Raw genomic sequence first — 25,905 nt, forward strand, 5'->3', positions numbered from 1 at the left:
GTGAGAAGAGAATTAGTTTTTTACCTAAAGCATAGTAAATCGTTCTGTACTTCTACCCAGCTTTTTGTTGCAGAATTAAGGGCAATTCTGTTTCCTCTGGAGAATCTCCTCCTAGATCTCTTCCTGCATCCGTTTTTTGCAACCAATTGACTAACATGACCCCGCTATCTAGAGTACTTGCGCATTCTGATAGAGCACAAGCAGCTTTTGCAGCTTTCCTGGCTCAAGTACCAATTGTCGACATTTGTAAAGGAGCAACTTGGTCTTCAGTTCACATCTTCACTTTCATTACACCATTACCTGTCAGTCTAGAGACTATGCCAGTTTCAGATGGGTGTTTTACAGTCGCTGTTCAGGTAGACTCTTAACACCCCTCCGTAGCTGTTTATGGAGCGTCACAGTGGAATTGACATGTGCAATCACAAGAAGAAGAAAAGATTACCTACCTTCCTGTAAATTGTTCTTCAAGATGTGTTGCACGTGTTCATTCCCCAACCCTCCCTCCTTCCCCTCTCTGTTGGAGCACATCCAGTATGAAGGAACTGAAGGGGGTTGGAGGTGGCTCTATGCTCTTATCCCAGCTTCCAGTGGTGTGCAGCAACAGGGGGTGCTTGAGCCATTCCGACAGGTACCACTGAGGGGAAAATATCGCCAACATCTGTGCATAAGGAATACACACACCTTTTACAGTGGAATGGACATGTGCAACATATCTTGAAGAACAACAGTAATGGAAAGATAGATAATGGTTTCTTTCATGGAGTGAACTGTTAAATCATTGAGCCTGCCCATAAAGAAATTACTGAAAAGCTATGTAAAACTTTTTTTAGTGATTTTTATTGTGGTACTTACCTCTAAGGATTTTTTAATAGCAAGTTTGAATAGAAGACTGGTTTTAGTTTTGCTCCAAATTTGTTTTATGGATTCTAAGCTTTATATAAGGCAGCGGTTCTCAAACTGTGGGTTGGAACTCCAAAGTGGATCGTGACCCCCTTTGAATGGGGTCACCAGGGCTGGTTTAAACTTGTTGGGGTCCGGGGCTGAAGCCTGAGCCCCGTTGCTCAGGGCCGAAGCCAAAGCCTGAGGGCTTCAGCCCTGGGCGGCAGGGCTCAGGTTGCAGAACCCTTGGGTAGGGGCTGAAGCCCTTGAGCTTCAGCTTTGGTCCCCCTGCCCAGAGTGGTGGGGCTCAGGCTTTGCCCACTCCCCCAGGGCAGTGGGGCTTGGGCGGGCTCAAGCTTTGGTTCCCACTCCTGAGGTCATGAAGTAATTTTTGTTGTCAGAAGCGGGTCGTGGTGCAATGAAGTTTGAGAACCTCTGATATAAGGTAAACAGAATTATGCATAGTACCAGTTACCTTTATTAAATAGCTGGTCACTAAATAAAATGAAGTTCTTGTCCTCACTGGTTTTGAAGATTGCCTTCATACTATAAATCAATGTAGGTTGCCTCATTTTCTCTGTAACTGGACAAATTGAAACAATATAGTGCTAGGGTACCACACTTTTTCAGGTATATACTTGCATATACTTTGAAGTGAAACCTGTAATAAGACCCATTTCCAAGAAGGCAACTGATTCTCTCTTTCTGATCTATAGGTATGAGTGTCACTTCAAGACACACTATATATCAAAACAGACTTTAAGTACAAAGGGAAAAAAATTGCAAAGTACTTCTTTACAATTTTTTTCTGCACTGCTTGGTCAGATTTCATTTCAGTGCATGTTAGCCATACAGCATATGTTGTCCTGTGGACTACCTGATTGCCTCCTTGCTAGATTTAGCTTTGGGAGCTATACAAACCTTGTGACTTCCTGTATTTTCTATACCTAAAATGTTCACATCTTTAAACATATTTGAAATTTCAGGTTCAAGTTATAAGAGCTTTTGGCATCTTGAAACGAGCAGCTGCTGAAGTAAATCAGGATTATGGTCTTGATCCGAAGATTGCGAATGCCATTATAAAGGCAGCAGATGAGGTAGGAGGAAAGTGTTCAAAACATCAGGCCTATACATCAAATTATTTCAGTGTAAAATAGCTTTCCATAGGAACAGATGATTCTGAAAAAATGCATGGATTCCAAAGCCAGAAGGGACCACTGAGATAATCTAGCTCAACCTCCTCAATAACACAGGCCTCAGACATTCCCCAAAACTATCAGGTCTTGATTTTCAAATTGCCAGTGATGGAGAATCCACTATGACCCTTAGTAAATTGTTCCAGTGGTTATTTACCCTCACAGTTAAAAATGTGTGCCTTATTTCCAGTCTGAATTTGTCTAGCTTCAACTTTTAACCATTGGATTGTTTTACCTTTGTCTGGTAGTCTGAAGAGCCCATTATCAAATATTTGTTCTGCTTGTATGCACTTATAGACTGTAATCACCCTTAACCTTCTCTTTGTTAAGCTAAATAGATTAAGCTCCTTTAAAGCCTGTTTTCTAATCCTTTAATCATTCTTGTGGATCTACTTTGAACCTTCTCCGATTTATCAACATCTTTCGCTTCCAGAATTGATATGGTGAAGCATCAGTATTGGCAAAGGGTTTTCTTCACAGGATTTGTGAAGCCACCTGTCTGACAGAAAGGAGAAGCTTCAGCTAGCAAGTGACACGTGATACCAGGCTACTGATGTTGGGACTAATGTTCATAGTATGCCCGATTCTTTCCCTCTGTAGAGCCATATCACTAGGCCTTGAGGTTTCAGTGGAAGCAAGCAGCACAGGATCACTTGTGTTGGATCTGGATGACTGCTTTTCTGGCCTGATGCCAGTATAGAGAACTAGAAACTGGCTTCCAAATGCCTCCTATCCAAATTATATGCTCAACCTGGAATGTGCGAGCCCATGTAGAGGGACTGCACACCCATGAAACTTGATCTCTAGAAACAACTGCATATCAGTATTTTGGAGATGATGATCCTGAACATGCTCAGCACCACTTGTGTCCCAGGGGTGTGTTCAGTTCAAATGGGCAGTCAGGCCCCCAAGAGTGAATCAATCCTGTGATAAATCTTCTCACTAATTTCTGAATTGGGTAGTAGCTGATCAGATTATCCTTCAGTGGGGGATGCCTGGTTTGCCTCTAATCTTAACAAGCATCTGGGGGAAGGAAGCTCTGGTTGTATTGTTATAGAAATTAACACATTCTTATTTTTCTATAGGTGTCTGAAGGTAAATTAAATGATCACTTTCCTTTGGTGGTGTGGCAAACTGGATCTGGAACACAGACCAACATGAATGTAAACGAAGTCATAAGCAATAGAGCCATTGAAATAATGGGAGGTAAACTAGGAAGCAAGGATCCAGTGCATCCTAATGATCATGTTAATAAAAGCCAGGTCATTATACACGTTTTCAAATATTTTGGGGGGTTGTTTTGCCAAAAGTAACCCTTTCAAGTTGTGGTTCTTACTATAAAAATCCCAAAATTCTTCTGAGGTTACTATTTATTTTTATTTTTGTGTATTTGATACACACATGGCTTGTTCGGGTCTGAAGTTTGACCCATTCTTTAAAGCTTTTATTGAATTAAGTGGTGGATTAGCTGGATGTTAAATTACTGCTTGTTTGTACTTATAAAAACAGAATCCCTGCTCTGTGCATTTTGTTTTTTCCTTGTATCCTCTTTACTCCCACCATATTCTACTCCTGGGGGAATTCTCCACCACTGCACAATGTAGAATTTGCTCAGGATTAATGTTTGGTGCAGAATTGGTGCTGCAGAGCTGCTGGCTGCTGCTATGGGCCACTGGACCCAGCAGAGCCCAGCTCACAATGCAGCAATGGGGGAGGCGCAAGTGGGCTGCGGTTCCCAGGTTTGCTGGTCCTGCTTAGTCACGTGGTGTAGCTGGGCCCTCTCCCTGTGTGGCAGCTGCTAAAGCCCATGAGCTGTGCCCTTCTGGGAGAGCCAGGAGCAACAGCTGGGAGTTGCGGGGGGCACCGCTTTCTGGAAGCTGAGACTGAGGGGGAGGCCTGCTGTGGGGAGGGTGTGACTCGAGCTGTTCCGGGGCGGTTGAATCTTTATATCATGCCCCCCAGCTAACAGCAGGTACAGGACGTCTCTGCCCAGGGGAACAGTAATTAAACTGTGTGGTGCAGAGCATGTGGTTGGCCTCTGGAGGAGAGGAGGGTGCGGATGTCTGGGCCGGGGGGGGGTTCCTGTGCAGCCTCCTCCAGCACCCCCAAATACCCCTCCCAGTACATACATCCCTCCAGCACCCTCCAACTGTTCCTCTTCTCTCCCCCCCCCCCCCCAGCAGTGCCCTCTATTTGGGAACCTGAAATATGGTAATCCTATAGGGGCAGGGCAAAAAAAAAAATGACTAAAACAACAGCAGGGCAGAGTTTTCCCCCAGGATGTGCCCAGCTGGCATGTGTGACACACCCAGACTGAGGTGCCTGACAAAAGTATAACAGAGAAATGGAAACTGGGTTGTTGCAGAGGTTTCTTTAACTCTCTACTTCTGGGGGAATCTTTTTTGTTGTCCATATTGTTAGACATATTTGCTGATAGGTGTTTTGAAATTAATTACCAAAATAATTGTAACTGGTGTGATTTATATTGTATTCTTTTGACAAAATATGCAAAATTCTGCAGAATTTTAAAATATTGTGAATTTTAAAATTTTTTGGCATAGAATTGCCCTAGGAGTAATATTCAAAGTTTGTGTCATACTTGATTTCAAGCAATGATAAACTCTGTTGGGGCAAATGTTAGCTTGACTTGTCTACGCTTAGGGACCAACAGCAGTGTGGTTACCTAGATTGCTAGCCACCACTGGCTCAGACAGGGCTAATCCCAAGTATAGATGATCTGAAGTGATATTCTCTTTGGTAACCCCAGTAGAGAAGGACTGGAAGGGAATGGAGAATAAATTATTCATATCCCTTAGGTCTAGAGTTGAGCTGCTGTACATGTTGCATCTTTTCTGTTGATTATAGCTGTAGGGCTTGAACTTCCAGGGTTGTTAGATTTTGTGAGCTTTCACATGCAGCTATGCTTGAATAATGATTAACTGCAATCAGGTTGCTAGCTATTTTGCAGTTGCAGATTAAATAAACTCTCAAGTCTGTACGTCAGTAATTTGATGTCACTCATGCTTTGTCCTAGCACTTTAGGTTAAATTCCATGGCCATGAAAAAGTTGGCCCTTTTTCAATTGGTGTGGTGGGTGTAGCTAAGATAGCTCCTTTGAGAGTTAAATATAATAGTGTAATGGATTGACAAAAATATCAAAATGTTGCTGTCTTATGGCTTTTTTTGTTTATAATATTTCTTTCTTACATTGCGGTTTGACAGCTGCTGCAGTAGAGGAGTCTAACGGTAGACTTATAGCAGTCAACTGTATGTAGATATTATGGAGGTCCATTATATGGTCCTTTCTCTCCATTCTTATATTTTGGAGCAATGAAATAATTTAACAATGTTGACATTTGACATACAGTAGTTGACATCTGAGTTAGAAGCAGTGAAGGGAATGGGTCAGTTCATACCTCAGCTATTTTAGGCCATCTGCACACTGACATTGCTGCTTTGGTTACACTTTGTTTCCCATTTTGAAGGTTTTCTTAACAATTGTTGCAGCTAGAGACTTCTTTTAAATGAAAGCTGATACTTGGGAGAAAAGTTGAGTGGTGTGTCTGTTGTCTCTTCCCCCAATGAACTAGTTCTGCAGGTACACCCCATGCTTTGGGACAGACTGTGTTGTCATAAGAATACAGATTTTTTTTTTTTAAAGTTACTGATAATTTTTAATCAGTTCATTGCACTTGTTACATCTTTTCTTCTGTACTAGTTTAAGCTACTACAGTAATTCTTTCCATTTCTCAATTAACTTATATTTGTGAACCATATTTAATAGCCACTTAATTAATTTTGCACTTCTTGCTTTTTTTAAGAAGGAATTTCTTGGATGGTCTTGTGGCTAAGGCACAGGACTGAGATTTGGGAGGTCTGGGTTCTTTCTTGGCTTTGTCACAGGCTGACTTAAACACATCATTTAATTTCTCTGTGCCCCAGTTCCTCGTGTGTAATGAGGTTACTACTTTCTTACCTCATGGAGGTTTTGAAGGTAAATCCACTGAAGTGTAAATCTATTATATGAGCCACCCAGGTATTCTAAAAAGAAAAGGAGTACTTGTCGCACCTTAGAGACTAACAAATTTATCTGAGCATAGGCTTTTGTGAGCTACAGCTCACTTCATCGGATGCATTCAGTGAAGTGAGCTGTAGCTCACAAAAGCTTATGCTCAGATAAATTTTGTTAGTCTTTAAGGTGCCACAAGTCCTCCTTTTCTTTTTGCGAATACAGACTAACAAGGCTGCTACTCTGAAACCAGGTATTATAATGAACATTAGAGAAAAGCTTGTAAATAATCAGACTTGAACTTCCTTCACAGAGCTCAAATGATACGTTCCCAACAGCAATGCATATTGCTGCTGCACAAGAAGTTAATGAAGTGTTGTTACCCGGACTACAGAAGCTACAAGATGCACTTGAAGCAAAATCCAAAGAGTTTTCCCAAATCATAAAAATAGGGCGCACACATACACAGGATGCTGTTCCACTTTCTCTTGGGCAGGTATAAAACACTAAGTAATATATAACTTTGTACAAAAATGTTATTCACTTGTTTGAAGCATTGTTGTAAATTAATGGAGGTAATTGTTAATTTTCATCATGGTACGTACAGGTGAAAAATTTGCTCAGCAATTGAAGACAAAGTATTGAAGGTCAACAGAATCTTAGTTCACAGTATTTTATTATAGGTTCATATTTACTGAAAGTTAATGCACAACATTTCTTGGGTGTTTTGCATGTAGGGCTTCAAGAATTTTCTTTGATCATTGTGTGTTCTTTTAACCAGTGGATTTAAAGAAAAGAAATCACTTTGAGTAGACTATATCAAGACTGCACAAGTAAATGTAAAATATATTTAAAATGATAAAAGTAGACTCTCATATGGGCATTACATATGCTTCTCTTTCTTTTCAGCCAGATGACCAATATTATTGAAGGAGTTTGGTGGCTGGATAACTCATTAATGCAAATGTAACACAATCTGCAAAAATTCAAACTGGAAAAAAAATAGTACAAATCTTTTTCTAATGTTTATGGTAGTAATAATAATGTTCAGAAAAGTGATTTTTTTTCAGTTGATGGTATCCCTTTATGGGAACAATGTCAAGCTAAAAATTGTGTTAGCAGTTATTTCTATTGCAGTAGCATACAAAGGGTCCAGTCAGGTTTAGGCTTTTTCTGTAAATTCATAGAAAGACTGTTCCTATCCTGTACGCTTGCCCTTGCTGAAATAATTATTTAAACCTTTTTCAGTTAAACTGATTCAACTTTGTGTGGCAACAAGTCCTAAGACTCCCTGATCTTGTAATCCAAACCTGTGTGGAATATGCTGACTCATTGCACTCTCTGAGTTGATTACAGGATCAGGGCCCAAGATAAGCAACCTCCAAAAGGTGAAAGGAGAGGGAAAGAGACAGTCTCTATACAGATGTATGCTGGTTGGATCTCCACATTTAGGTGCAGAACTATTTCCAGTACAAGAGCAGTCTGTTAACTTAACCTACTCCGTTTCATAGTAAAATTAGATAGACTATTGCTTAGAAGTTATTTTTAAATAAGTGTTGTGATATTAAATTACAAAATACCAATTCTAGTCACTAATTCTTGGTTTTCTGTGTTTTGTTTTTTTTCCCCCTTTCAAAGGAATTCAGTGCTTATGTGCAACAAATTAAATATGGTGTGGCTAGGATTAAATCAGCCATGCCAAGAGTCTATGAGCTGGCAGCTGGTGGCACTGCAGTTGGTACAGGATTAAATACCAGGATTGGTTTTGCTGAGAAGGTTGCTGCTAAAGTGTCTTCACTGACAGGTAAGGATGACACAAAAGAAGAGATTCTTCTTCAAGTGATTGCATATGTGCATTCCATTCTTGGTGTCTGTGCACCCAGCACATGGCTGTCAAAAACTTTTTCCCTCAGCAGTACCCATTAGGTGGCTCGAGTTCCCCCTTTTTGCTGTGTGCCACTGCATGCAGGTGTAGAGGGCAGAGCCAACACAGCCCTCCTCATTTTCTTCTTACGGCCCAGAATGGTCATTGGAACCCTCTTCAATAGCAGAACAGTGCGCTCTCTCTCTCGCTCTCTCTCAGCTTTTGTGAATAGTAGTGTACATCATATAGTTAATAAATTTTAGTAATTTTTTTTAAAAATTCAGATTGTTTTTGTTGTTTTCCCCATTTGAGGATTTTTTTTTTCTGCATATGGTACCCAGGTCACTAGGATTCAAGCCATGTGCTTCTTGCTTGAGGCCTGTGCCAGTGAGCGACCCTCACAATAGCTGCCTGAAGTACTTGGGTGAAACACACGTTAAAGGCCAGTGCCCCATTTGCAAGGAGTTCTAGCCTAGAGTGAAGAAGGATAGGGAGGCTAGGCTGAAATTCCTGCCGATGGAGGCGGCACTCAGGCTACTGTCAGACCTGTCCCGATTTGACTCTGTTCTGAGTGTTGCAGCTTTGGTGAGAAGCATACTTCTAGCTTCAGTTGTATCCTGGCACCAATCTTTCACTCATACTGAGGAACAAATATGAGACTTCCAAAGAAGACCTGGTTGGGGCAAGGTCTTCACCGTCTAAGTCTACTAAGATGGGCAAGAAGGTGTTGAGTAGAGTGCACCTGAAACCTCCTCCAAATCGGTGCCTAGGTTGAGACAGTTGGCTCTGGTGCCTCAGAGAGCACTATAAAGCCTGGTGCCAGAGGTGGCACTGTCATCATCTTCCGTCCCTCAGGAGACTGTCTCAGTGCCGAATACCCTGGAGGCATTTGTGGCGGCAAAGAATCTGCTCTGCCTCTGAGTTCCAGTGTCACCATCATCCCAGGAGTTGGATCCCTCAGCACTGTTGTCCTATCTGGAACCAGTAGTTCAACCTTTGGTACTGCAGCTGCCTGCTTCCCGCACAGGTGGCCTTTTGGTACCATCCAAGGGGAAAGCCACAGTGACGACAATGCTCCACTCATCACCAGGTTCTTGGCACCAGTCTCTGGCACTCACTGGATCAGCTCCTCTGTGATCAAAGGAAAAGAAGTCTTTGTCATTGGATTTGGAGGTGGGATTGTATGTCTCATAAACCAGAAGCAGGACCCCTGGTCTCCTCACAGATCCTCTCTCCCTCCTGAAGGCTCACAGCGGTAAGCTGGAACTGCCATGAAAATGTGGCCAGGCCAGTGGGGCTCACCCTGTATCAGTGGCCATCTTGGAACCCTTAGGGTTTTCCCCCACCTTCCCGATCTTCCCCTCACCGTGCATACTCAGTCCCCTCATCTAGAAGGACAGCGTCTGTGCACCAGGGAGCTCCATGTCTAGAGTCCAGTACCGAGCATCAAGAAGTCGTCATGGAGCCAGAGCAACAGCCTATAGAAAAGATTCTACCACCTCCAGTCTTGGCTTCCTCTTTGTCCTCTCCAGATAAAGCGTTTTTGTCAGGCAACTTCACCTCCTCCTGATGATTTTAAAGTTTATCAGGAGCTGTTGAAGAGCATGGCTGCAGATTTGGGTGTACAGGCTGAGGATGTCGGGGAGAGTCGTCACATTACCCAGTTGGCATTTTATCATCTGTTGGTCCCTCCAGGGCAGCTCTGCCAATTCATGAGGCAATGCTAAAGCCTATAAAGGCTCTATGGAAGATTCCATCTTCATTGCCTCCCACCTCAAAAAGGGCAGAAAGAAAATATTATGTACCCTCCCCAGGTTTTGAATACCTTTATACTCACTCACTAGTGGGCTCATTAGTTGTGACAGCAGCTAGTAAGAGCGAGCAACAAGGGCGCTAGTTTACCGTCCCCAAATCAAAAAATGCTAAAAGGCTGGACTTATTTGACGGGTTTTACGGCTGCATATTGTTAACCAATTGGCTCTGCTGGGATAGTATGTTTTTAATTTGAGGTTCCATGGAGAAGTTCAGAGAGCTGCTTCTAGAGAATGCCAGGCAGGAGTTCTCTTCCCTGGTCAATGAGGGCAGACTAGTTGCGAGAACATCACTCTGGGCAGAGCCAAATGCAGCAGACTCAGCAGCTAGAACCATGGCTTCCATGCTCACCATGGACATCATCCTGATTGTAGCTTTCTGGTCTTCCCTCTGAAGTCCAAAATACAATTCAGGACTTACCATTTGATGGTCCTTTTCAATTTTTAGACCAGATGGACAGCAAGTTCCTTGAACTTAAGGACTCTAGTGTCACTCTGAAGTCCTTGGACTTGTACACACCTGCCCCAGTCAGAAAGCACTATTGGCCCCAGCAGATGCACCAATATTCTGGTCCACCTCCTCAACAGGAGTTGTCCAAAAAGAGGTCCAGGGGTTATAGGCATATGCATCCCCTTTCTGCTGCTTCAGCTCCAGTTCCAGGCCCTTCAAGACACCCAGGAAGTACAAAGCATTCATTTTAATGGGCTGGTCAAGGTTGCCATGCCAGTCTCTGTCTCTCCAGACCCAAACTCCCTCACCTTCACAAACCATCTGTCCCGCTTCCACAGTGCTTGGTCCCAAATTACTTCAGATTAGTGGGTTTTGAACTCTGTGGAGGGTAGAATACACTCTACAGTTTGCTTCTATCCCTCCCTCTCCCTCTTCCGAGACCATTCTCGTGAGGAGCCCCTCATTCATCTCTCCTTCAGTTGGAAGCCATAGAGCGGGTTCCACATGGTCTAAAAGGGAAGGGTTTGTAGTCTAGCTATTACATAATCCCAAAGGTGAAGGGGGCAGGGTGTCTCATACCAATCTTAGACTTGTGTCAACTCTGCAGGTTCTTGAAAAAGATACTGTTCCGCATGGTCAGCACAGCTTCTGTTGTTCCCTCTTTGGCCTGTGGAGAGTGGTATGATTCCCTCAGCTTAAAGGATGCCTACTTCCATGTGTCAATCAAGCCCACGAGGTACCTCCAATGTCTGGTAATTCAAAATCATTACCAGTTCATTGTACTACTTTTTGGCCTGTCAGCAGCACCCATGGTGTTCACAAAAGTTATAGCAGTAGTAACTGCATTCCTCTGAAGATCAGAAGTTCACGTTGATCTCTACCTGGAGGACTGGCTTTTCATGGGCTGGTCCAAACCGCAAGTATGTAGCAGTGTAACCCTGATTCAGTCAACATTCAGTGCCTTGGGACTATTAATGTAGAAAAGTCCCCCTTCTCCCCAGTCCAGAGGATAGTTTATAGGGGCTGTACTGGATTCATGACAAGCAAGGGCCATTCTTCAAGACTCCAGGTTCCAGGCAACTTGATCATTTGTTATAAGTTTGAAGTTTCACCCCATCAGAACAGCACGAAACTGTTTGAGATTTCTGGGACATGCGGCCTTTTGCACCTATAGTGTTTCAATATGCCAGACTGCACCTAAGAACTCTGCAGGGCTGGCTGGCATCAGTCTAGTCAGCAAACCACCATCAGTCAGCCTTCATGGTGAGGGTGCCATCCCATGTCCTCACCTCTCTAGATTGTTGGGCAAATCCAGCTAACATATGTGTGTGCATTCTCTTTGCCTGCCTGCAACAGATGCTCACACTGGTGACAGATGAATCTGCTCTAGAGTAGGGAGCCCACGTGGGTTCTCTGCAGACACAGCTCCTCAAAAGATTTAACCTTACACATCAGTGTCAGAGAACTAAAAGCTGTCAGATGGGCATGCAAAGTGTTTATCACAGATCAGGATAGTAGCCTGCTAGGCCTCACAGACATGTGGTCAGTGTTCTACCTCCACTCTTTCAGGAGGCCACTCTACTCTAGGAGCCCTGTATTGCCAACTCAATAGATCTAGAAGCATTTTACCTGCTGGGGGTATGAAACAACCTAATGGACCAGCTGATCAGATCATTTACAAGTCACCACAAGTGGACTCTTCATCCAGATGTGGCCAGATACATCTCCCAGCAGTGGGGGTTTCAGTGCACCTACTGTTCTTGCTGTCAGTGGTGTCAGGAGGCATCATCCTTCACTTGAACTGGCTCTCACATGTACTGGTAAATTTGTTGCTTGTCCCCAGCTGCTGATACCTTAGTACTTTGGTTGAGCTTTTTCACTTAAAGGCTCACAGTATAGGAATTAATAATTACTGCTGCCTCTTCCTTACATCAGCTGCTGCATCTCATGGTGGCTTTCCATCTGCCCTGTGCATGCTAAGCCTCTTCCAGATCTTACTGTTTGTTGAGAACAAGAGAAGGCCTCCCTAAAATTAACTAGCTTGAATTGTTAAGAGGGAAAAATACACAGATTAAGGCTGAATTGTAAGAGTTTCTTTAAATTGGCAAAGTTGTCTGGGACGAACTGATAATGCCCACGCTTCATTACAATGTTAAGGTTGTGAATTTTAAGTACTCAAAAGGAAATGTAGAGTGGTTGTAAGCACTTAAATATCTTACTCTTGTACATAATGCTGACCTTAGATGTGATCGTCTTGTTCTTTAGGTGTTTGCATGTGTGCGTGCGGGCACGGTTGTCGGAGAGCTTTTTTCCCTCAGCAGTTCCTGTCAGGGTGACTCACGTGCCCTCTGTCACAATGTGCTGCTGTGTGCTGGTATGAGAGGGTGGAACTGCCTCTGAACCACCTTAGTTTCTTCTTACCTCCACTGACGGTTGTTCGTAATTTCAGACTTTTTGTCATGAGCTTCCATCACTCCTTTGTCTGTATGCCCTGTTATTGTTAGGAAGTAGTTAGTTAAAGTTAAGTTAGTTTTAGCTAGTTTTAGTGATAGATTTTAGTTTTACGTCTTTTGGACTAATTTTTCATTTTTCAGAACTGGGATCAGTACTGAAGTGATGCCACAGTCACCAGGTTATAAGACCCATTGTACATGCACTAAGCCTATGCCAGTGAGTAACCCACACCCAGCCTGTTTTGAAATGTTTGGGAGAATCCCACATAATTTACAAATGTTACTTTTGTAAGGGACTAACAGTATGTACGTACAGAGCTGCACTGCTGCAGCCCGTCTGGTGAAGACGCTCTATGCCTACAGGAGAGAGCTCTTCTGTTTTCATAAAAAAACCACCTCCATGAGCAGCATAGGTTATGTTGATGAGAGAAGCTCTGCCGCCGACATAAATGTTCATATGCACGGCGCTATGTCAGTGTAACTTATGTCGCTCAGGGGTGGAATATTCACACCCTCTGAGCAACATATGTTATGCCAACATAGGCTAAGTCTACACAACAGACTAAGTCGTGCTCAAAGAAAGAGTGGTGTGGCTCAAATGTTTGCTCATGGAGGCAGCACTTTGCCCCCCATCAGACTCGTCTCATGCAGAGTGCGCCCCAGATAAATCAGCCTCCATACGGTGCACACCAGGGATGTCTGCAGCCTCTTGGTACCATTCAGCAGTATTGCAGAAAAGTTTTAGACTCTCCTCAGGCTTGATATCTTGCTCATGAGTGTTGGTGCTGAAGCCTAGTAGAGGCAGAGACTTTAAGAGACAGTTGAGGGAGAGTCTCCTGCTGGAGCATTCTTCAGCTAAGAAGAAGGGGGCGCTGCATCTGGAGCCTGTGCCAGATTTGTCCAGCACATCCCCTGAAAGGTCTCTGGGACAGACCTCTTGGTCATTGCCGCTTCCAATCACCGTGAAAGCATGTGCAGCTACAAGAGACCTCCTTAGCCGGTCAGTACTGGTATCCCTGGTTGTGCAAGAGGGTTTGCACTCAGTCCCAATGTTTGTGGCACCTATCTCTCTACGTCAGGAACTCACTGTACAGTTACCTCCCAAACTTCTGCAAAGGCCAGTGCAGTCGAAAGGCAAGCCACCTTTGATATCTCTGGTACCACCGTCCCTGGGCCCAGGCTACCTCTCTCCAGTCCCAAATGGTTGTGTCCCACTGATGTTGGACATTTCAGATTCTTCCTCTTCAGATTCAGAGGTGGATTCATCTGCATCTCCATCACAGATTTGGGGACCACAGGTCATGCAACAGTCACAGCACAGGCCACCTCCTTCTAAGGAGGAATGGCCCGTTCAAGGCTGGATCCCAGGCCCATATCAGTGGCCATTCCGGACACCACAGGACATCCCTCTAGGACCTCCCACAACTGTCTCATTCATTGTCTTCAAGACCGCTCAGGGGGCATTGGCACTGGGAGCATCATACTCCAGTAACCAGTACCAAGCAGCCAGAAGTCACTCCCCACTGCAAGTCATGGAGCAGCCACCATCTCAGAATCCTGTGACATCCTCTTCCTCATAGCCAGACAAGGCTGTTGAGGTGGCAGGCCATTCACCAGCCCCAAAGGACCACTGGGCTCATCAAAATCTATTGAAAATGGTGGCCTCTGTTCTTGATATTCCAGCAGAGGAGGTGCGTGAAAGTTTTAACTAGTTGGTGGACATTATGATATCAGCCAAAGTGACTGCCAATTACTGAAGCCATTATGGAGCTGGTCAAAGCACTGTGGCAGACAGCATCTTCCTTACCTCCCACAGCAAAGCAATTTGAAAGGAGGTAATCCGTCCCCTCAAAGGGATACAAGTATTTCTGTTCTCACCTTCAGCCAGGTTCTTTGATGGTGGGTGGCGGCTGCTAACGAATGGGAAAGACAAGGACATCAAGCATAAATACTGAAAGGCAAAGATGTGAAGAGAATAGACTTGTTTGGATGCAAACTTTATTCTATAGGGAGTCTAGAGCTCAGGACTGCAAACCAACAGGCACTCCTGAGCCACTGTGACTGCATTCTCTGAGAAAACAATATAACATTTAAAGACAAGCTACCAGAGGACTGTAGGCAGGACTTTGCTGTAATGGTAGTTGAAAACAAGCTGGTTGCCAGAATTCTCCAGGACAAGTAATAGGATAAGACAAGTAATAGGCTCCATAGCCTAAAAGATTCCAAGGTGGTGTTAAAATCTCATGGAACCTATACTCTAGCAACAAAGAGGAAGCAGTTTCATTCTCAACAGCCTTACAGTGCTCCTCCACCCTCTGTCTCAAGATCCACCAAGGAGAAAGGGCAGGGGTTATAGGAGACATCTGCTGCCCTTCTCTTCAGCATCAGTGGGCTCATCCTACCCAGCCACCTCACCCAAACAGACATTTTGATATGTTGGTCAAGGGCAGTGAACCAGTGACTCTAGTTCCATCTGTTTCCACCCTTTGTTTAAAAATAGTTTATCCCATTTCCTAAGTGCTTGGGCCCATGCAACATTGGATTGGTGGGTCTTAAGCACGATGGAACTGGGGTATGCCCTCCAGTTCACTTCTCCTTGTCGTTGTCCTCCTCCTCCCAACCTTTCCCATCTCTCTTCAGGAACCACTCTCATGAGATCATCCTTCACCAGGAGATTCGATTCACTTCTTCAGGCAAAGGGAAAGGCTTGTTCTCCCTCTGCTTCCTGATCCCCGAACAAAAGGTTGTCTTGGACCTATTTTAGATCTAAGAGATTTGAATGAATTCCTAAAGAAAATAAAATTCTGCATGGTCACTGTCAAGGTTCCTTCCCCACTCTGAACTCTAGGGTACAGATGTGGGAACCTGCATGAAAGACCCCCTAAACTTATGCTTACCAGCTTAGGTTAAAAACTTCCCCCAGGTACAAACTTTGCCTTGTCCTTGAACCGTATGTTGCTTCCGCCAAGCATGTTAACAAAGAACAGGGAAAGAGCCCACTTGGAGACATCTTTCCCCAAAATATCCCCCCAAGCCCTACACCCCCTTTCCTGGGGAAGGCTTGATAAAAATCCTCACCAATTTGTACAGGTGAACACAGACCCAAACCCTTTGATCTTAAGAACAATGAAAAATCAATCAGGTTCTTAAAAGAAGAATTTTAATTAAATAAAAGGTAAAAGAATCATCTCTGTAAAATCAGGATGGTAAATACCTTACAGGGTAATCAAATTCAAAACACAGAGAATCCCTCTAGGCAAAACCTTAAGTTACAAAAAGACACAAACAGGAATATACATTCCATCCACCACTGCGTATTTTACCAGCCATTAAACAAAAGGAAATCTAATGCATTTCTAGCTAGATTACTTACTAACTAACAGAAGTTCTGAGGCTGCATTCCTGATCTGTTCTCAGCAAAAGCATCACACAGACAGACACCCTTTGTCTCCCCCCCCCCCCCCTCCCAAGCTTTGAAAGTATCTTGTCTCCTCATTGGTCATTTTGGTCAGGTGCCAGCGAGGCTATCGTAGCTTCTTAACCCTTTACAGGTGAAAGGGTTTTGCCTCTGGCCAAGAGGGATTTTATAGCACTGTATACAGAAAGGTGGTTACCTTTCCCTTTATATTTGACAGTCACCCTAGCCTCGATTTATTCCCTCCCTGGAACAGGGGGACTGGTGTGCTGCCCTCGACTTAGAGGATGCTTACTTCCATGTCACAGGTTTCAGAGTAGCAGCCATGTTAGTCTGTATTCGCAAAAAGAAAAGGAGTACTTGTTGCACCTTAGAGACTAACATTTATTTGAGTATAAGCTTTCGTGAGCTACAGCTCACTTGAGCTGTAGCTCACGAAAGCTTATACTCAAATAAATGTTAGTCTCTAAGGTGCCACAAGTACTCCTTTTCTTTTTGCGGAATTCATGTGTTTCTGTACCTGGGTCACTGGTTGCTCAAGGATCGGTCTGAGGCTCAGATGTTAACCAGTGTATCCATCGTCCTGTCCACATTCAATGCACTGGGGCTCCTAATAAATGGGGACAAGTCAATTCTAAAACCAGTTGAGAGAATGGAGTTTTTTGGAATGGTCTTAGACTCCACAAAGGCCCCAAGGCCTTGCTACCACAATCTAGGTTTGAAGTGCTACAGGGTTTGGTGCTATGACTGAAGTGTATCCTCTCACCATGGTGCACAGCTGCCTCACACTTCTAGGTCACATGGCAAGCGTATACCTATGTGATTCAATATGCCAAGCTGCATCTTAGAAAGATGCAGGCATCAGTGTATGCCGCAAGTTGTTGTCATTTGGAGAAGGTGGTTCGAGTACCAGTGTCAGTTTTGTCATCTCTGGATTGGTGGGTGGACGCTCTGAAAGTCTATGGAGTTCTCTTTATCCCTCTCATTACCAACCCTCACTTTGATACAAACACGTCAACCCTGGGTTGGGGAGTTCATTTGGGGTCCCTGCAGACTCAGTCTCTTGTCATCTCAGGATCTAATGACTCATATAAATGTCAGGGAGTTAAGAGCTGTGTGACTAGCCTGTTCAGCTTTCTTCCTTTATATAGTAGGAAAGAAGTTGTTCATTCTGACAACTCTGCAACTGTGCTCTGTAAACGGACAGGGAGGAGCATGGTTGACCCAGCTATGCTAGGAGGCAATTCGCTTCTGGAACTTTTGCATAACCAATTCAATTCATCTCAGTCCTGCTTACTTTCCAGGGAAACAGAACACTTTGGGAAATCAACTGAGTAGGACCTTCTCCGATCACCACAAGTGGTCTTTATGCTTGTACATTACCAAATCCATCTTCCAGCTCTGGGGGACTCCCCACGTGGATCTCTTTGCAACAGAGTCCAACAGAAAATGCCGTTGGTTTTGTTCTGAGGGAGGTCTTAGCCCAGGCATATGGACACATGCTTTTCTGATACCCTGGAATGACCCCCTCCTGTCTGCCTTTCCTCTGATTCACTTGCTGCCCAGAGTCTTGTTCAAAGTCAAACAAGACCACGCTCATCTCATCCTCATAGCATCAGTATGGGCTTGACAACACTGGTACTGAACCCTGCTGATCTTGCCAATCAAGCCTCTGCTGCCTTTCCTGTTGGATCCAGATGTGATTTCTCAGAACCACGGCCGCCTGTTCTATGAGACTTACACCTAATGGCTTGGATGCTTCATGGTAAAAGCCTTTGGAGAGATCCTATTGTAAAGATGTCCAGGAAATGCTTCTGAATAGTAGAAAACCCTCAATTTGGAGCATTTAACTGGCTAAATGGAAAAACCTCTCCATTTGGTCCTGTCAGACAGGCATATCACCAGAGCATGCACCTCTGAACTTCATACTGGACTATCTTCTGTACCTAAAATGTCAGAGTTCAGCAGTTAGCTGCCAAAAGTACTTTTACAGAGTTATCTTAGCTGTCCATACCTCAGGGAATAGTAGATCCTTTTTCTCCAACCCCTTTGTTGATAGATTCCTAAAGGGCTTGGATCAGATAGGATCTTGCACATGGGAGTACAGTCCATCCTTGGGATCTGAACTTGGTCCTAACAAAGTTAATGGGACCACCATTTGAATCCTTTGCAACTTGCTCTCTGCTCCACCTTTCTATGAAGGTAGCATTTTTAGTTGCCATTACTCAGCCAGAAGGGTAAACAAGTTGAGATTCCTATTGTCAGAAATTCCCAATACAGTGTTCCATAAGGATAAGTTTATCTTCTCCCTCACCCAAAACTTCTCACAAAGGTAGTCTCTAATTTTCACATTAACCAGGCAATCTGTTTACTGACATCCCATGAGCATAGAGATGAAGAGGTGCTTCATTTATTAGATGTGAGAAGGGCTTTAGTTTTCTACCAGGAGTGTACTAAGTCCTTTAGATCCTGCACACAGTTGTTTTGTTGTGGTTGCGGACAGAGATAAGGGCTGACCAGTTCCCACTCAGAGAATTTCATCTTGGATCTCTTTGTGCATTTGTTTATGCTACCAGTTGGCTGATATAGACCCACCAGCTAGAGTATTGGTGTGTTCTGCTGGAGCACAAGCAACTTTGGCAGCTTTCTTGGCGCAAGTGCTGATCATAGAAATTTGTAAAACAGCAGCTGGGTCATCAGTCCACGCTTCTGCTTCTCATTATGCCATTTCCTTTCAGTTCAGGGATGATGCCAGTTTCAGACAGGTTGTCCTGTAATCGCTGTTCAGGTAGACTGCAAGTCTGTCTCCACGTTTGGCTGCCTGAGAGTCGCCTGCAATAGAATGGACATGTGCAAGCACTTGAACAAAAAAGTTACCTACCTTTTTCTGTAACTGTTGTTGTTTGAGAGGAGTTGTACGTGTCCATTCCATGACCTACCCTCCTTTCCCTCTCTATCATAGTCTATCAGGTATGAAGGAACTGAAGGGGGTGATGCAATGCCATGTGGTGACAGGGTGTTTGAGCCACCCTAGTGGGTACTTTTGAGGAGAACTTTTCTGGCAGCATGAGGCATGCACGCACCTACCGTGGAATGGACATGTGCAACACATCTCGAACAGTTACGGAAAGGTAGGTAACCGTGTTTTCCTCAAAAAATACCACCATGATAAGAACTTTTCTTTAGGAAACTTTTGGTTGTCAGAAGTCTGGAGAAGAAAACCTTCTGCTTGACTTGGCTGCTTAATAGTTTTACTTTTATATTTTCTATTATGATTTTTGTATTAACTAGACAGCATTTCAAGAGCTTTGGCTAAGGGCATGCTGCTTTAACTAATGATTATGCCTCAAAAACCTTTAATACTCATTTCTCCTTAGGCTTGCCTTTTATCACTGCTCCAAATAAATTTGAAGCTCTTGCTGCTCACGATGCTCTAGTTGAACTCAGTGGGGCCATGAACACTGTGGCTTGCAGTCTGATGAAGATAGCTAATGATATTCGTTTCTTGGGTTCTGGACCACGCTCTGGTCTAGGTGAACTCATCCTGCCTGAAAATGAACCTGGAAGCAGCATCATGCCAGGTAATGTATCCAATAACAAATGTCAATTACATTTGTGTGGAAAAGTAAGAGTAATTATTAACAGTTACATGTAGAACTATATCACAGAGTTCAGTGGTAAAATGGTATGAAGCACTGAAATGATGCAGTTTTTGCCAGCCACAAATTCTCCATTTTTGTCCACAAAAATGTGTGTAAGTAAAATTATTTGCTTTATAGTGTGTGTGTGTGTGTGTTTTGGAGAGATGTGGTATAAAGGTTTAGTTGGCATGAGTCTGGGAAGAGCACATTACTTATGATTGGTGTGTGTGTGTGTGGTGTGTGATCTTTGTCTGTTTAGTTCCACATATAAATACAAACTATTGTGGCAGCTTGTGGGTTTTTTCTTCTGCAGAATATTTTTAAATGGAAGGGGTTTTAGGATTGAAACATGCACATACGTTTTCTGATCCAAATGGCCTTTGATTCTGATTTCTTTCCCCTGAAGTAAATGAAGTTTGTGCAGGTCATTTCTCCATATTGAGATAAGGGTGGAAGCCAACTGCCCAGTTCACGTGCTCCTGGAAGGTTGCCAGTGCAGCCCTCATCTTAACAAAGTTTGGACAGCCCTGCTTTAAAGTGTAATCTTGCAGCTCCTCCTTTCCTCCTCAAAGAAAGGGGAGAAATGTAGTTTTTAAAAAGTTTTGATTGTTTTGTGGGAGCTACGAAGGGGTATAAGTTTCGGAATAACAACCTTTGTCTTGAGTAGCAAGGCATTTTGGGAGGCAAACAGTTGTCAAGGACATACAAGGTAAATGTCTGACAGGCTTCTCACAGCATAAACAAATCCTAGTTGTTATCAGAAAAGTGCAGTGGGTTTAATAAATCTGTGCCTATATGTTGTTCACTGCTTGACTGCCGTTTCTTAAAATCACATTTACCATTTCTGAGAATTTAAATTCAAAAACCAAAAACTGGAGAACTTGGTTTTTTTTCGTTCGGTTGGGTTATTTTTAAACACTTTCCCCTCCCCAACAGGAAAAGTAAACCCTACCCAGTGTGAGGCCGTAACCATGGTGGCAGCTCAAGTGATGGGAAATCATGTTGCTGTTACAGTGGGAGGCAGCAATGGACATTTTGAATTGAATGTTTTCAAGCCCATGATTGTAAGCTCAAAACATTTTTTTAAATTAAAAAAACAGTTATCTTACTGTATATCCTTAGGGAATAATTTCAGCGATTGCTTGGACAGCACAAACCCTAGAGAGGCAGAGAATATGAATATTAGAAGAATCTTAAATTCTGCTTGATGATAAATAGCTCATCATTTTGAGAGAGAACTGGCTGTCCAATATGTAAGAATTGAGTTTTTTTAGTACTTCGTCATAGAAATGCATTATAAACTGTAATTATCATAGTGCCCCTAGGAGAAAAGGGCAGATGGCAAAACTGAGGCAGCAAGAATAACTTGTTTAAAGCCAAAAAGGATCTGTGTCAGAGCTGAGGTTTTGAACTGAGGAATTCCTAATTTCCATTCCAGTGCGCAAAAGACTTTGTTTTGTTGTGCAGTCCCTTTGGCCTTCCTGCAGTACTCACCCCAATTGCTCGGCAAGCCACTTATTAAATTAATTAACTGTTCAGATTTACATTACAAATGTTTAAAATGTAAATTCAGAATAATAATCTTGGGTTCGAGGTCCCTAAAATATTTATCTTATGCATTTCCTAGAAGGACACATCAGAATCTTAATGTGACAGTTTTCTTACTGTGTTTAATGGCAGATGCACAGCTGAGCACAGGAGTATATAGCATACACAGTTAATCACTTTGACAGTTGAAATTTCAGGCTAAATCATACCTATATTACTTCCAGTAAAAATTTTGAGAGAGTTGAATCCACATGCTGTCTGATTCATTCTGCTTCTGGGAGGTGTCAAGGCAACACGTACTTCATTTGCACACCTATCTTGTCTGGGTGCTTATTTTCCCTCTAGACTGGATTGTGCAGGGCATGGAGGAATAGAAGGAAACTTGTTTAGTGTAGGTGGAGAAAGAAAACAAAGGACTAAGGGGGCTGCCTTTCTCCATGAAGGGAGAGTTAGGAAGAGGAGGAATGCACAGGGGAGAAATTGTGGGAAAGAATAGAGACAAAAGCATAAAAACAGGGAAGTGTGGTGAAGGAAGACCAAAAAGTCAAAACGAGAAGAAAAAATAAAGTAGGAGATACAGCAGGAGAGATCATCATGAAAATAACAATAGGGCTGGGATTGCAGAATAGGCTACATTATAGCAGAAAGGTCAGGGCAGTAAAAACAGTGAGGGGCATGTAGGAAGCAATATTTTGTTTTCTTGCACCTGGCCATTTACTGTCTGCAACTTTCTTCATTTTTTCATGCTGTTTAAGGGTATTTTAAACCAAATGAATAGACTATTAAAAGCGGTATGTACTTGTCTATGAATCTCCTAAATAGACCTAGTAAGGAAATTGTTTTCATTTGAATAAGCATCTTTCTTCAAAGTCTCTAACTTTGACAATAATAATAGCATACTGAACAGCTACAGTAATATTCCCAATCGGAGATATAGGTGTCCCTTTCCATTATTATTCTTTACTAAACTTTGGCTTTAGTGCTATAACTGGATGCTGTTTCGGGGTAATTGACTGCCAGAGGGTATGCCAATTGTGCATCCACTTAATAATTTTAAATATCTTTTATTGATGTGTTTAAAATTCATACTTCTCTTTCTGAAATCACTTACATAGCACATGTTTAATCTATTGATTTCTAAGTAGTTTACAAACATGCTTTGCTTATATATTCAATGGTACGGATAATGTCTACTGCTGCTGTCTACTAAGTGTTCTTCAGGATATGAAATGCTTCACATAAAGTGCTTTTTTAAAATATCAGTGTCTCAATTTATATCGCAAAAGGAAGAGTACAGTACAGGACACAATCCTTTGCTAAAGATGTACTGTAAACTGGATGGATATTATAAGGCTTTTAAGAAATGATGTATCTAATAACTTTCTGCATTTTTTAGATTAAAAATGTATTAAACTCTGCAAGGCTCCTTGGAGATGTCTCTGTTTCCTTCACTGACAACTGTGTGGTCGGAATCCAAGCCAACACGGAGAGGATCAACAAACTAATGAACGAGTCTTTGATGCTGGTGACGGCGCTTAATCCCCACATAGGTAAAAGTCTGAGGCTGATATCTATTCATTAGAATATATAAATTTCTCAAAAAAAAATATAGTGAAAGTTACTGTGAATAACCAAGCAGTAGATTACTCTGCTTAACAAGGTACAATGTTTCAGACTTCTTATATTTTGTTCTTTGATCAAGAATGCACTCAAGTGCTTGATCAAAAATTAGTTTTTTCTTTATTGACAAACTGAATTAATAAGAGAATTCATTATGGCCAGGTAACTTTTTTTGTTTCTTTTTTTTCCCTTTTTTTCATAAGACTATTTCTAGTTGTTTACCTACGTATTTCGAAAAATTCCATCACATTGTGATGTGTTAGAAAACTAGCGCAGACAATTACACAATCAAGGCCCTGTGTTGGTAGGGGAACCTGTATATCCCAGACTCATGAGTAAGGCTAAGTTTTTTGTCATGGATATTTTTAGTAAAAGTCAGGGAAAGATCACAGGAAATAAACAAAAATTCATGGCAGCCCGTGACCTGTCCCTGACTTTCACTAAAAATATCCCTGACAAAAGGGGTAGGTGGATTCAGCACCCACTGCTGTTGGGGCTTCTGGGTTCCCCACTGCTGCAGTGTATGGGAGCTCTGGGGTCCCCCTGCCCCGGGGCTGGGCTCTGCGGGGTCCCCCTGCCCCGGGGCTGGGCTCTGCGGGGTCCCCCTGCCCCGGGGCTGGGCTCTGCGGGGTCCCCCTGCCCTGGGAAGCTGGTAGCTGCAGGGTCCCCCAGCCGCCCACCAAGGCTGAGTAGCTGAGCAGGGTCCACGTGCCCACTGCAGCTGCATAGCTGTGCAGTCACCCCACCAGGTTGGGGGCTGGGAGGTGCGAGGGCAGGGCTAGCTGGGAGCTCCAATCCCAGGGAGAAAATATCACGGAGGTCAATGGAAGTCACAGATTACGTGAAATAATCGTAGCCTTACTCATGAGTAGGGTGCCTAGGTCACTCTCTTCTAGCCATACTCTCATTTTGTACAGATAACAGTATTATAAATAAAACTAAAGTACAAAATATGAAATAAATGAAATACACCTTGTGATGTATTATCCTTTTTTTATTGTTTTTTGTTCACTCATAAAATTCAGTAGTACTCAGTGTCTTGCATTTGAGTCTACATTAGTGAGGTTGTGCTTTATCTTGCACTAGATCCTGCCTACCTGTTTGCCCCATCCATCCACACAATAATGCCTCTTCTATCTAGTTTAATCACACTGTACACACTGAACAGCATATATATCCCAGAAGCTTTTGCATCAAGCACTATTGATGAAGGTGAATGTAAATACTGCTGAGGTGTACAGATGTAGAAGCTGGCTAGCATGCTTCATCAGGCTGCTGGCAATGTCAGCACCAAAGATAGAGAAACACTCTTACAGGCTAAGATATGGGTGGGATTTCTTGTCTGCGAGGATGCTGGAGAAGATGGAGGAAAGGGATCTTCAAGCTTATCTAAGTCCATTTCTACAGCTTGTCTTCCCCGGCCATATAAACTATACCTGTTATCCTCTTCACAATTTTATGAACTAATATTATTGTATAAATATTAATAACCACTCCAACCTTTACTTAATCAGAAGTAGATAAAGAGCAGTGCTTTGAGTGGTTACAGATGTGTATTCCACTCAAGTGTGCACATGCCAAGTGCACGAGAGCTGGAGAACTTTGCCTGTAGGCAGTGCTGCGCTCATGCCTCTGGCCTTTAGCCGCTCCCCAGGCTATTTAAGGGTCCTGCCACCCTGATCCCCCTTTGTCCCTTTACTGCCCGCAGCTACAATCAGAGCGTTTGGTGTGGTTGTTTGTTTTTCTAGAGTTTTATTGTATGTACACCGGACCCTCACTAGAACGCGGGATTTGGGATCCATGTGCAGTACCGTATTAACACGGGGACTGCGTTATAGCAGGGACCGCGTTAAAATGAATTCCAATTAATGTAATTAAATTTGGGATCCATGGCTGCGACTGCGTTATATGCGAATTCGCGCTATATAGATGCGCATTCTAGCGAGGTTCCAGTGTAGTTTAGTAGTACCCCTAGGTTTAGTTGTATTAGTAGATTAAGATTGATTGATATTTACCCTGGGTGATGCCCTCAGTGAGGTTTAAACATTGTCCATCATGTGGGATGTCTATCCCCAAGTGACCCGCACCCGTGGTGTGTGTTTGTGCACAGGAGAAGGTCAGATGAAAGAGGTGCTCCATGTTGTTTAAAAAGAAAATTCACGTGGTGAAGGACTTGTGTCTGAAGCAGCACCTCTTAGAGCAGGCTGTGAGGCCTGCTTCAGCACTGGGGACCTCTGCAGATTGCCTGGACCTGCACTCTCCCTCAGAGCTGGCCTGGGATGTAGCTCCCAGCTTGGGGTCTGGTGCTTTCCCTAATGGGAAGTGGGATTGTTCTCCTTTCTTTTGTCCTCCAAGAAAGAGGTCTCACAAGATGAACCAAGGCTATCCAGGACTTGGTGAGAGGCCTTCTTGTCTTTTTAAGAGGACTACTGACTAGCATTGTATGCAAGATGGAGCTGGGCCACCTAACTGCTCCCTGGTACTTCCCCAGGATCCGTTAGACATTGTACCATTGGCTCGGGTACTGGCCTTGCGAGTCTGAGTTAGGTATCAACAACATCCTGCATCAGCACTGCCTCTGTCTATGCCATTAGTCTACCAGGCAGCGTCAGACCTGCTCTGCCTTTCCATTCCTGATGCCCTAATAATTCAGGAGCATTTGCCAGCAGGGGCGACTGCTGCTTTTGCTGTGCCCTCGGCATCATCTGGTTGGGTTGCAGATTCTCGTTCCTTGGCACTGTATTCTGTTCCACCTAGGGTGACCAGATGTCCTGATTTTATAGGGACAGTCCTGATTTTTGGGTCTTTTTCTCACATAGGCACCTATTACCCCCCCACCTCCTGACCCGATTTTTGACACTTGCTATCTGGTCAGTCTAGTTCCATCTGACAATCAGTCTTGCAGTCAACATCCTGTTTGGTACTGAGGAACCCATCGTTGCAGATGCTGTCTTTGGCACTGACTATATCTTTGCTGCAGACTTTTATCTTTAGGGTTGGTACTGACTTCTGCTCAAG

General features: G+C 43.3%; 1 protein-coding gene across 1 annotated transcript in view; it reads left to right on the forward strand.

Annotated features, from left to right (window-relative positions):
- Window positions 1–25,905, forward strand: part of FH (fumarate hydratase) — a 46,050-nt gene that overhangs the window by 15,990 nt on the left and 4,155 nt on the right. Inside the window, exons 3-9 of the mRNA XM_048839357.2 lie at window positions 1,866–1,976; window positions 3,161–3,337; window positions 6,398–6,580; window positions 7,723–7,888; window positions 19,456–19,659; window positions 20,656–20,783; window positions 22,664–22,817. Of these exons, the coding sequence (XP_048695314.2) occupies window positions 1,866–1,976; window positions 3,161–3,337; window positions 6,398–6,580; window positions 7,723–7,888; window positions 19,456–19,659; window positions 20,656–20,783; window positions 22,664–22,817 (1,123 nt within the window). The remainder of the gene's footprint in view (window positions 1–1,865; window positions 1,977–3,160; window positions 3,338–6,397; window positions 6,581–7,722; window positions 7,889–19,455; window positions 19,660–20,655; window positions 20,784–22,663; window positions 22,818–25,905) is intronic.

The sequence above is a fragment of the Caretta caretta genome, chromosome 2 (genome assembly GCF_965140235.1).
Source record: "Caretta caretta isolate rCarCar2 chromosome 2, rCarCar1.hap1, whole genome shotgun sequence".
NCBI classification, from domain to species: domain Eukaryota; kingdom Metazoa; phylum Chordata; order Testudines; family Cheloniidae; genus Caretta; species Caretta caretta.